General features: G+C 35.7%; 2 protein-coding genes across 2 annotated transcripts in view; both read left to right on the top strand.

Annotated features, from left to right (window-relative positions):
* LOC106876394 (armadillo-like helical domain-containing protein 3) overlaps positions 1-10204 on the top strand; it is a 34119-nt gene extending 23915 nt beyond the window's left edge. The window contains exons 16-27 of the mRNA XM_014924918.2: positions 904-1005; positions 1523-1581; positions 1813-1878; positions 1989-2058; positions 3517-3577; positions 5075-5163; positions 5963-6045; positions 6598-6724; positions 7143-7218; positions 7864-7942; positions 8975-9091; positions 9797-10204. Of these exons, the coding sequence (XP_014780404.1) occupies positions 904-1005; positions 1523-1581; positions 1813-1878; positions 1989-2058; positions 3517-3577; positions 5075-5163; positions 5963-6045; positions 6598-6724; positions 7143-7218; positions 7864-7942; positions 8975-9091; positions 9797-9892 (1025 nt within the window). The 3' untranslated portion in view covers positions 9893-10204. The remainder of the gene's footprint in view (positions 1-903; positions 1006-1522; positions 1582-1812; positions 1879-1988; positions 2059-3516; positions 3578-5074; positions 5164-5962; positions 6046-6597; positions 6725-7142; positions 7219-7863; positions 7943-8974; positions 9092-9796) is intronic.
* A 2661-nt stretch (positions 10205-12865) lies between these two features.
* LOC106876373 (bromodomain-containing protein 8) overlaps positions 12866-13142 on the top strand; it is a 27325-nt gene continuing 27048 nt past the window's right edge. Inside the window, exon 1 of the mRNA XM_052972852.1 lies at positions 12866-13089. Within this exon, the coding sequence (XP_052828812.1) occupies positions 13074-13089 (16 nt within the window). The 5' untranslated portion in view covers positions 12866-13073. The remainder of the gene's footprint in view (positions 13090-13142) is intronic.

Here is a 13142-nt window from a genome sequence, read left to right as displayed (position 1 = left end):
CGAAATTTTGAAATTGAGATTTTTGAAAAAAAAATTTCAGAATCGGCATCTCCATAGCCTAAAACGTAGGATTCCGTAAAAAAAATAAAATAAAACAAGGGGGGAAAGGTTCAGATTACATATAGTCCATCTGGACCAAATTTACCAGTGTTCAATTAAAAGCTGTCTCATGTCTAGTTAAGACAGTCAATTCTGAAGTGCTCTAGTCCATCAGCAGGAAATATGGATCATGGGATAGTACAGTCCACTTAGCTGTAAATAAATCCACAGTTAAATAGTTTGCCTTACTGTAGATAGGTACATGAGAAAGTAAAGTCTGTACATATGTGTACTCCATTGCAGCGGTACACTTTATAGGTGCCATTAGATGGTACAGTTCATTCAACTATACACCATGTGGTGGTACAATCAATTTATTTGTAAATAGTTATCAGTTTGCTAGAGTCCATCTAGCTCTAAATAGCTACTGTGGTAGTTGGTTTGAAAACTATTATGACATCTTTCTAAAAAAAGTTGAAATAAACATTACACCAGGGGTGTGTGTGTGTGTTTGTGTCCAGTGTTGTAGCACCCTGTTCCCCTGTCCTATTTTCCTGTCCCATTTTCCTGTCCCATCTCCTTGCCCTGCATGTTTCATGTTCCACCTCTCTGTTCTGAGCTACATCTCATTGCCTACTTTCCCACCCTATGCATCCTCATTGGATCATATCCCAGTCACCCCACTCTGTGCCACAAGTCTTTGTCTTATCTTCCACTTCTCTTTCCTGTCTAGTGTCACACCTCATTGACCTGTGTGCCACTTCTCTGCTTTCTGTCAGTTTTCCCTTCTCAGTATTTATATCTCCACATCCATCTCACTTTATCATTACGTCAAATAATCTTATCATATGTCACTCTCTCCAGTTTCAGATGCCACATTAAATCCAGATGAACCAACGAAACAGCCGACCAACTTGTTGGTCACATTTCTAGAATACAGTTCCATCGTTATGCAGGACACAAAAGGTAAAGATTTTATCACAACAGACTGTTGTCTCAGATTGGTACCCCATGGTACCCTGATACCTTTTATATCAGTGCTTCTGAGTTCTGAGTTCAATCTCACTGCATTGCACTTTGGGCAAGTATCTTCTGCCATAACCTTCAGTTGATCAATGTCTTGTGCATGAAATTTAGCTGACACAAGCTCTGCAGAATGTATAACAGATATTCAGATTGGCAAAGGAATTGTCTGTAAAACCAGTACGTCAAACAAAAATACCTTTTGGTGGTATTTATTCTGCCTCAGTTGTACAAACACTCCCTTGTCACTCTCACCATTGGTAATGCAAGGCACCAGTGATGCAACCTATGTTGCAACAATGCTGCTGTCCACAAAATGCATGCTATAAAATTGAACTCGCCTGTGACATTTAATTCACTCAATTGTGGTATTTTTTAGTTTTTATAAAGTAAATCTGAATTGTGGTTGTTGTTAACTGTAAACTATATTTTAGATTCACTATGTTTTTGTTTATTTCAGATGAAACTAGATATAACAATGCTAAACTATGTTTAATAATACTCAATTGCATTGCTGAGGTAAGTAAAGATATGGAATTTTCTGGTTAACAATAAAACGGGAACTACTCCCACTTCGTAGCTGTGTGGTTAAAAGTATAAAGGAGGTAATCCAGTTGCAAAGAATTAGCTGCAGTCTCTCAATTTCTCTTATTCTACTGTTGTTGGTGTGATAAAATAGATGTTAGAAAACAGTAAATGCAATACTTTTAGGTGTTAACATTAATGTTGGTGTTTTGTCTGTAATTCCAGGATCAGTATGCCAATTCTTTAATGACCGATAATAATATGACATTTCGTGTTCCATTGCACAGAATGGTGAGTTTTATTTATCTATTTACTTCTATGTATTTCTTTTTTCCAGTTAGGTTTGTTTGTAATTGTTAATTCAAAAAAGACTCTGACACCTCTACTGTATTGTCTTGTAGCCTATGCGACATCGGAAGGTTAATGTAGACCAATTTCCTATGTGTCGTCCGTTGGTCTGTGCACTTCTTGGTAAGTTGTTCTCATATATTTTTGTTGTTGCAGTTGATTTATCATCTCGGATAGCTTTGATCCAGCCATCAGTAGACATAGTGAGCCTAGGACTACCTTATACAATGTGTTCTGGTAGTGTTATTGAGCTACATGCAACCCTGATGCAGATCTCTCTTTTAAGGTGGTAGGGTGTAATTTGAGGGTGATTTGGCTGATATTTCTAGTATGTCAAGTAATGACATAGAAACTCCCTCATTGGCTTTGTATTACTGTTGCAGCTGCTGCTACTACTGTTTTTGTTTTCTTTTATTTTTAGTGCTGAGTATGTATGCCAACCCCATAACCTATTGTTACTACTGTTCACTGGCACAGATGCTTTTTACATGGCACCAATACCTGCCAGGCTGCAAGACAAGGACATCTCATCTGAGAGAGGGAGTGAGGGCATGGCCGTAAAGGACATACGGATATGTTTTAGCTTGACATATCTTCTCAAGCACAGCAAATCACCAGAAGCCTTGGTCCATTGTCATCCCCTCTGTGAGGCCCAACCTCTGAAGCACCCTTCCCAGTGCCACATAAAAGTACCCATGCCCAGTACTTTTATGTACCAGTATCATAAGAATGATGTACTTATGTCACTATCTTCAACTCTACTCCATTCTCTGATAAATGTGGAGCTCTGTGCCAATGTAAAAAAATAAAATCAATATTTTGGTTCATTAAGGCAACAAACTGTCAGAACCATTAGCACACCAGGCAAATTCTTAAGCAACATTTCATCTTTCTTTAGGTTCTGAGTTCAGATTCCACCAAGGTCAACTTTGCTTTTCATCCTTTCAGTAGGGTTGATGAAATAAGTACCAGTTCAACATTGGGGTCAATGTAATTGACTCACCCCCCCTCCTCTGAGCTTGCTGGCCTTGTGCCAAAATTTGAAACCAATGTTTTCATATATTAAATATGTTGACATGATTTTGCTATTGTGCCATATCAGACTAGATGCATTACAGTATATAGTTTCAGCGCTCTTCAATCTGATTTCAAGTTCTACTGGTACCAGTAATATTCTAGAGCAAGCAGCTAGCCTTTTGCCTATGTATGATTCATCTTCATTATAATTTTATTATTTAAGCCAAATGGTTAGTGAAGAAATGACCATGTTATTGTAGAGTCCTAAACTAAATACTTTACAATATTTGATTTTGGTTCTCTTGATCCTGAGTTCAAAACCTCTCAAAGTCAGTTTTCCTTTTCACCCCACTTGGGGCGGGGGGACAATGAAAGGAAGATATTGGCAATATTTTAGTAGATGAAGCAAGAGAGAGTGGATAATTCATCTCTTTCTCTCTCTCTCACTCTCCCTCTCCTCTCTCTCTCACACACACACACACATAAAAATTGTCCTTGTATTTAATCTTGAATAAAGAACTGTCTTAAATTACAATGTCATTTGCTTTAAAAATCTTTTTCCAGATCTGATGGTGGAATTCATTCTCAGTCATTTAATGAAGAACTTTCCTTCTGAGTTGCATCTGTAAGTATTTGTTTTTGATATTTATTATTTGCTTTAGTTACTTGTTTTACATCCCTTTCCTTAGAGCTAGCAAAGAGGGAATAGGCTTTGCCAATTTATGTTTGTGTGTGTGTGGGTAGGGTCAAGAAGTTCAAAACAGTGTTCAGCATCAAGGGACAAGAGTTGCTTATAGTTCTATAGCTGACACCTCACATCTAATGATTCGAATTTCATGTTCCCAATTATTAGACTGGACACATCATTTTGAATAACTAGATGTGAGGTGCCAGCTGCAATAGCTGCATGTGTGTGTGTGTGTGTGTGCATGTGTTTATGTGTGTGTGTATTTGCATGCATATCTGTGTGTTTGTTTACGTCTGTGACTGCTTAATCAAAAGTACAGTGGGTGGTGTTTTCAATTTCGCCTGTCACATCACACCTTCAAAGCCGTGTGGAGTTAAGTTATCCCTCACTTGAAAAACAGGTAAGGCTTAGCATCAGAACAGCATCCAGCTGTAAAACAATGCCCCATATAACATATTCCTCTGGCCCCTGCAAGTATGGAAAAACAGATGTAACACAAATGAACAAAGGGAAGATTGGGGAAGAACACAATGTATGTTAGTAGTTGTTAAAATTGCTCCATACTTTAATTGTTTCATACATCTATATTAATCAGTAGGGAAGAAAAAGAAAATTGTGTGTAATTGATAGTAGTTTGGGCAAGGGTATATTTCATAGAAATTTTTGTACATGTCTATAATATACAGCATGGCATGTATTACATATGATTAAAATAGTTTCATCAAGGATATGAAACGATATTCATCAACTGTTCTGTTATTACAAAGAAAATCATGTGTGTTGTTTCACTTCGTTTTGATCTATAGGAAAATGACACTTTGGTTTGTGTTCTCATACAAAATTTGTCATAACCCAGAATATTGTTAGTACAATGTACATCATCATCATCATTATACGTTCATTTTCCCTGCTGTCAAGGCCAGGAGCTGTACCAGTTCCATAGTCTGATTTTGGCATGGTTTCTACAACTGGATGCTCTTCCAAATACCAATCACTTTACAGAGTGTACTGGGTGCATGCAATTTTCCTTTTCTTCTTCTCCAGTTATGAGTATTAGATATTTAAAACCTTACATAATGTCTGGAGCAATTTTAATTAGATAATTATAACATCTACTAATATTTAAACATACACAGATAAAGAATACTATTTTACTCATACCTAAACTATGACTGTTATTCCATTCAATTTAAATTGTTTAGAATCCATTTCAATTTCAAATTTTATTGATAGGATTTCCATGCAGTTAACTTTTATCTAGTTCCTTTGGGTTTGTACTGTAGAATATATGCCTTCTCTCTTTCCAATCACTTTAATGGGAATGACCAAGTTTCAGAAGAAAAGTTTGAATATTATAATCATTTTATATTTTTTCTATTATAATAAAGCTCGTTATTTCACCAATTCTCTAATTAAATTTTATTCACTCTCCAGACGCTGTTTGGGAATCATTCATCGAGTGCTGTGTTACCAAAAGAAATGCAGAGTGCGCTTACAGTATTCTTGGAAAGACCTCTGGACTGGTAAGGAATGGAATGTCAATGGCTCTGTAGTTTTTGTAAAATGTGGGGCTGGTGAATAATGTTATTAGTGTTCACACAGTTAAAACCAACTTCATCTTAGATGTAGTGCAGTATGGTGTCAGTACCAAGTCAGATTAGGTCAGAACACAGGTTAAGCACCTCACTGTTGATTCCAATTCTGTGTCAGTAACTTTTTGGTGCACTCAAACACATAAATGCATTCTTATATATATAATTATAAATAAGGGCAAAAGAAAAAAGATTTCTCTGCCAATATGCTGAGAATAGACTTTAAATTGTCCATCACCACATCCAATATACATCACTATGAATACACGTCGTGCTGAAAATGAGGAAGGCAAGCTAACGGAATTTTTTAAAAACGTGTTATCTCTGGCCACTGATGAAATTTTTGGAAAAAATTTGAACCTATATTAGAAATATATATATATATATATATATATATATAACAAAAGGAGATGTTGGAAAATTTTGGGGTGTTTTTTATTCACTATTACATATGTTTCATTTACTAACAGGCACGACAAAGTTTTACATGTTGCATAAACATGTAAGAAATTTCCTATCAGAAATTCTTCAGAGAATATATATGTGTATGCTTATGCATAAATAGAAACTGATAGAGACGCACATACACACATACAGCACACACTCTCTACAACTACCACTACTGTCCACCACATATCACCATTAATTCAAATTCACATGCTGCTGTCACATGACTGTAGCCTCTGCTACTCTGGCATTTGGTTAATTACAGTTTCTTTTTGATTTCCAGCTTTAATGAACCTGCTCAAGTTTGTTCTCAGCCATGAGTCCTATTTGGTGAAGAAACACAATATCTTTCATGTTGCATCGAAGGTACATTGGAGAAATACTTTTCTTCTAGTTTACTGAGTTACAAACAGACATGAATGAAAGCTTCCCCATCATCGTCATCTTTTAAAGAAAATAAGTTTTTAGCTGTTAACTTCATGTTTAGCATTTCCTATGGATAAGCATACGCTCCACCTGGGCTCCTGAGTAAAAAGAAAAATATATATATACAGCTTAAGATTAATGATTGCAGGCAAACTAATGAACAGAATTGGTTGCATCTTCCTTTTCTATGTGTGTTCTTCATTATCGTTTTATTGGGAATCCAGCAGAGATGATGTTCAATCTATTCCCACTATAGCAGGAACATGATGTAACAGGGTTAAATAACATAAGGCTTTTTATTTTTCTGTAATTCTATTCATTCTTACATTCACTGGCTTTAATTAAAATAATTAGCTTAGATGCAAGACCAAAATGTGGTAGAATCAATCCATCACTTGGTGTAACACCATTGTATGACGATTAAAAAAAATTGCATTTTAAAATTTTCTTGTTTTTCGTATTATAATGTTCTGATGCCGTAATTTCTTACAGGTCGTCAACATCTTCAACTTATTTATCACCTATGGTGACACGTTCTTACCTAACCCAACCAGTTATGATGAACTCTATTATGAAATCATTCGAATGCACCAGGTCTTTGACAATGTTTATTCTATGGGTGAGTTGGTTTACTTGTTCCATTGGTCTGTTGGCTGATTGATTGATCAGTCGGTTGGTTAGCTGGCTGGTTGGTTGGTTGGTTGGTTGGTTGGTTGTGGTTGGTTGGTTGGCTGGTTGGTTGGTTGGTTGGTTCATTGGTTATCTGTTCGTTTGTTTCAAGAAAAAAAAAAAAAATCTCATGTGTTTATGTTTGCATACATCTGAATGTGTGTGCAGGTGTCTGCATGTGTGTGTGGCTGTGTGCATGTCAGTATGTATGTGTGAAGGCATTTGTGTGTGTGTACATAAACAGTAACTTCTTCCATGATCTTGTCTGAAGCACACTACCACCACTACCACTACCACTGCTACTACTATTACTACTACTACTACAATCTGACCAGCTAATCTCTCTGTTTGTCTCTCTCACTCCCCAGCTTTAAGGTACACCACCAATGAAGGGGAATGGAAAGATTCTGCAGCAAAATTGAAGAACCACCTTGGAAATATCAGGTAACTTCATACACCTACATGTATAGGAAGTGAGTTCAATTCCTGCCTAAAATTGCTTAACTGGAAGAAGTGAGTTTGTTGAAAAGAATATGCTGTAGTCTGATGTTAACTCCCTGATGGTCACTAAACAAGATCTCTCTCTCTCTGATTTCTGATCCAGTTTCAATTCTGAATCAAAAACTATCTTATTTACACACCAGCAACACTGTTATTTATGAAGTCATATACGCCTCAACTTCTAATAGTTTCCTTTCTGTAAATTTTTAATTTTTAATTCTTAATTTTTGCTACGTCCCAAACATTATGTCTACATGAGGAATAGTATGTGTTGTTATGTATGTATGTGTGTGTGTATATATATAATGGCGGACTGGGTCTAAAAAATATTGGTAGCCAGTAGACTAAGGAGGCCCGCGCCCACAACTAGAATGTTATCATTTAATTTTTTTTTTTTTTTTTGTTAAAAGTATTCTTTCCAACTTTTGGCTCTTTAGTCACTTACATAACTTCTGAAGAATAAAAACATATACTCCTGTATTGAGTTCTAGTTATCCTCTATTTTCTACCAAATATATGTACATAAATGCACACACACACACTTGTGTGTATCTGGTATTAATATTGCTATATTTCTTTGTCTTTCAGAGCCATTATTAACCATTTTTCCCCTAAAGTGGATTCTTGGGCTGCACAGAACCATTTATCATCTCTAACAGAGAAACAGGTAGAAACACTGTTGTATTTTTTTATTTGCTAAGAAAAAAGCTGATGAATATTTGGACATTGATGAACAAGAGCTCAGTTAGGGGGGGGGGGGCCCACTCAAAATCCTATTTGAGTCCTATCAGCTACCAACCATTGTAGTTAATGTAGTCATAGATATACTGCATCTGAAAGAAAAGTAAAGGATGGTCTCAGCTGGAAATCCTTTGAATACAACCTTACTGTATCAAAGCTTATCTGAGACTAAATCTCAACAGTAACAATAAGCAAACAGAAACAGACCAGCCATTGGAAGAGAATACAGAACATTCATCTCACCAGCGATTCTCAAAATGGTGGTGTTTTGTCAGGAAATGCCTTACAATAGGGACTCTCAAACTGACAAATACCAGAATCCCACTCCCAAAAATTAATGAAATTTTTTTTTTATTCCTCTTCCTCTTTCTTAATGAGGAAATGACAAAGTTTGCATGTATATTATTTTTCTATTTTCACCATTGTGTCAGGCAAGTTTAAAACCACCTTATTTTATTGGATTGGATCACCCATGTTCAGTCCAGTCAGTTGAAGGCTTCAGCATATTCTCTCCATCAGAGAATGACTTGAGGTCATACAGGTTTGTTGAGCCTGTTCTGCCCACACTAGATCAACACGATTTGGCAGAGGGATGCAGTTTTTCTACTCTTACCCAGGAGTAGTGAAGTTGATTACATCAACTCCGGTGCTCTTATTGACCCTGAAAGGATGAAAGGCAAAGTAGACTTTGGCAGAATTTGAACGCAGAACATAAAGACAGATGAAGTACCACTAAGCATTTCACCCAGCATGCTAACATTTTTGCCAGCTCACTCACCTAATTTTATTAACCATGAACATTTATCCAATCTTTTTATTCAAATCCTAGTCCAATCAACTTCGCTTTTTGTCCCACCATTGAAGTATGAAGTAACTAGCAAAATACTATATTTAATCTATTCAAAGGTTGGCCTTTTACCAATAATTTTCACTATCTTATATTTTGCAACTATTGAAGGTATTGGAAGTGGTACAGAGTAATTATGATACTCTCACACTGAAGTTACAAGATAGTTTGGATCAGTTTGACAGATATTCAGAGAAACCAAGAGAAGCTGCTTTCTTTACTCAACTTGTGAGTATTTCATTACCAATTTCTTAACCCAGTTTCTAAATATTCTGATAGAATAACTGACGTTAACATATTAGTGTCAAGGTGATTAATGATGGTAATGGTAGTGATACTTACTCTTGCAAGCCCAAGTACATTTGATTTAGTGTTATATGATGGTTAATTAATTAAAAAAAATAAACATATATAATATGCTGTCTCAATTTTACTGAAAGTGTATTACCATTGTTGAAAGATTGGAAAATAACAAGCTATGTGGTCCTATCCGCTAGAAATAGCAGCCAAATCTTCCTCAAATCTAACCCTAGAAAGGATACAGTGGATTATATAGTCATAAATATACAATATCTGACACACAAAAAAATAAGCTAGTGATGAGTTGGCTACTGTTGATGATAGATGATCTGGAGAGAGTTTAACCCTAACTGGCCAAAAGTAATCTGCCTGTTTTATGTTAGAACTGGCCAGATCTGGTCTCTCACACCAACCCTACAATATGGTTTTAAAAATTAGCAGCTACCTTATCAAAATCTCATAGCTACAAGATAATACATGATTAGTTCAAAGCAATGTGGATAAAAAAGCATCAATTTTGGCAGAATAATGTGAACACTAAAGGGTTAACTACAATTATAAGTACACACACATATGCACTCATTGACAACTCAAAGACTAACTTTCCTTAATCTCTTTTCTCAAACCTTCCAGGTCCGCTCAATCACATGTGATGTACGCAAAAGTGGAACTAATTTGGCACCAATTCAACAGGAGAACCTTCTTTACCAATATCCAATGATATCTTGATGCCCTCTCTCTTACTCTTTACTCAGCAAGCCTAAACACACCTGCTATTCCCATTGTTTGTAATTAGGTGGGGAACTATTAACAGCCAACATCTTTCCAACCAGTTCTTATTGAAATTAAATTATTTATTTCTCGTTAATTTCTCTCATTATTTCAACATAATGTGGACTGCAGATGTATATTTACAGACTTACAATGCTGTTTGTCTTTCCTTTATTTTTGGTCTCACTTCTTCATCCCCCTCCCCATCCCCATGTAAATTTTAAATAAATATGTCTACAAATTATATGCAATAAATGCAATTAATTTTTTTATTGTTCTTTTTCATTCTTATTATTATTCATACTTTGTTGGAGATATTTGTTTTCTTTTTTATATTTTATATTTCTTCAGGTAATGGATTGGCAAAATTATTAGAATGCCATACAAAATGCCTGGTAGAATTTTTTTTAGTTACATTCCTTTGTTGAACTAAGACCAAATGACATAAAACAGATACCAGTCAAGCACTGGTGTCAGTTATTTAAATACCAGTAAAGTTCTAGGGATTTGTTTCCCTTTTCATCTTCACCCCTCTTCCTATTCTTCTTCTTCTTCTTCACCATTTACTGGTCATCACCTTCTCCTCCTTCTCTTCTTCTTCATCTTCCTCTTCTTCTCCTTCATCTACTTTCTCTTCTTCATGTGCTTCACAATTGAAGATAATTTTAATAAATAAAGTATTCATGTATTATGGTAATTGATACTTGTCTATTGTCTACATTGTTCACATAAATGCCAGTACCAGGCAGAAGTGGTTTCCAGCAGTAAGAGAAGCTTAAGAATAAAGTTAGTAACCACAAGTCACCTCTTACACTCTCAGTGTTGTGATGAGAGTCAAGGTAGCCTCTTGTGAGGAATGGACTGAACCGAGAGAGTGTATATAGTTTGTGTTATTTCATAGTGAAGTTGGAGAGAGTGGGTTGGTTTGTTCATTTGGAATATTGTTGGTGTTTGAGAGATAGTTACATTCTTATTGCTGCTGCATTATCTTATTTTATCGCACTGGTACTGCATATTTTAGGCCATTATCCCAATAGTGCTAGTACTACTATATTGGATACAAACCATGTTACAGCATCTGGCGATGAAAGGTTCGAAGCTCACGTAGGTTGTAATTCACCTGCAAACCAAGCATTAATTTCTTTCTTACCAGATTGTCAGCCTTATGAAATTCCTATGCCCATGTTTTTTTCTTCTGCAGCCATCCACATATCATTCAAGATCAACTACGTCAATCTTATCAGTTTTGAAGGCACAGCTCTTGCCGTTCGTCTCAGAAGGAATGCAAAAGCCAAGGATACAGACCCCTGTATCCAGTCAAATTGTTCAAATAAAACAGAGACAAAACAAACCCCAAACACCTGCTACTATTCTTGTGAATTAATAAGCTGTATACTATATCAAACTGAGCCCACATCATCATCTTTAACATGTCTCACAGCTCAAACCTTATACTAAATATTTTATCCAATCATTTCTCTCCAGAATGGCAACCTCCGCAAGGAATCACCTTCTCATCAGACAATTTACAAAAGTTGAAAAAAAGACATCATCTACATTCATATTAACAGTCTAGGAAAGCCTGCAGATGTTCTCTGAACATCATTTTTTCTCTTCCTCACACTATATAATAGTACTAACAAGAATTTCTAACAAAGGTACAAAGCCAAAAATTTCATAGGAGGACATAATTTGTCGGCTATATTGACCTACTCCTTATCTAGTATTTTATTTCATTGCCTGCAGAAATATAGAAATGTGAAGTGTGTTGACACTGCTAACACTTTCATGACTTAATTTCTGATACGTAAACTGTTTCAATAAATCTTTAGTGCCACTTTAGCATAGAGTATATGTGGCCATTTAAACTTTAGCATGCTATCTGATGCTAATTCTAAACCATAGCTCTAATCCTAACATAACCCATAACGGGGCATGCACCCAATGTAAACAAAAGGAAAAACAAAAGCGGATAAAGATTACATCAATTTTAATGCAATATACATTGAAAGATACAAGCAGGATAAATTACACTTTAAAAAGCAAATGTGACATTCATTGCATGGAAGTACACAGAGATCAGGCACAGGTTGAAATTATTTAACAGTTGTGCAATAAATTTTCAAGCAGGATACATTGAAATACAAGCAGGATACAAATAGTGATTGAATCAATTTTTTTTTTTTGTAGTCTAGGCACAAATTCCGAAATTTTGGAGGACGGGACCAGTCGATTAGATCGACCCTCGTAAGCAACTGGTACTTAATTTATCGACCCTGGCAGCAGTATAGGCAGAGAAGCATAGAAAAAGGAAAAGCTGCACTAATAATTGTAAATAAGGGCACGAAGAAGAAATTGGCAATTCCTACACAAATATATTTAAAAGAATGAAAGAGGTACAAAAACACATGGTGAACGAAAATGAATCGGATATTTCTGTATCCGAACCCGAAAGCAGCGATTCTGAAGAAACTGAAAGCGGCAACAGGGTGATTTACACCAGAATGGAGTAAAAACTTTTTTAATGTTTTTATTTACAATTTTTCTGAGAAGACAGGGTCTACTCACAGTCTTACTCAAGAAGCGAAACCAATAGACTTATTATTATTATTTTTTTGCAGCATGCTTGTTTGAAGCGATCACTGCGGAAACAAACTGTTACGCAGTATGTAAACAAGCTGGAAAAGAAAGATAGCTTGTGGTTACCCACAACCGTAGAAGAACTGGGGATGAGCCACAGTGCAGCTGTGGACTGAACCCAATTCAAATTACAAACAAAAAGTAAACGAAAATAATTTCCCAAACAAAACAAACTGAAAAAATGGAAAAAAATAACCAATAACTGAAACGATTAAATTATACACACGTGTATCTCAAATGAAATATGTCAGAAATAACAGTGACAAACTAAATATACACCGCCGGAACGTTCTGTTGACAAACGACAGCAGTAATTGTGTTCACCTCAATAGACGTCATTGATTGGTTGAAATTACCGAAATACGACAACTTTAACACGAAATAACTTCGAAAATACGCAATTTTCTCAAAAACGCCAAGAGTAAATGATGTTTTATGTGACACATTCTACAAGTATACGAATTTTGAAAGTGTTTAGTTACAAAAAATTATTTTTTAAATGTGCCGGCCAAAAGGTAAGATCCATAAATAAGATTGGGAACCTCACAGTCTAAGTGTACTGTTGGTC

This window comes from Octopus bimaculoides, chromosome 14 (genome assembly GCF_001194135.2).
Source record: "Octopus bimaculoides isolate UCB-OBI-ISO-001 chromosome 14, ASM119413v2, whole genome shotgun sequence".
Taxonomy (NCBI): domain Eukaryota; kingdom Metazoa; phylum Mollusca; class Cephalopoda; order Octopoda; family Octopodidae; genus Octopus; species Octopus bimaculoides.
This window is presented reverse-complemented; position numbering and strand designations above follow the sequence as displayed.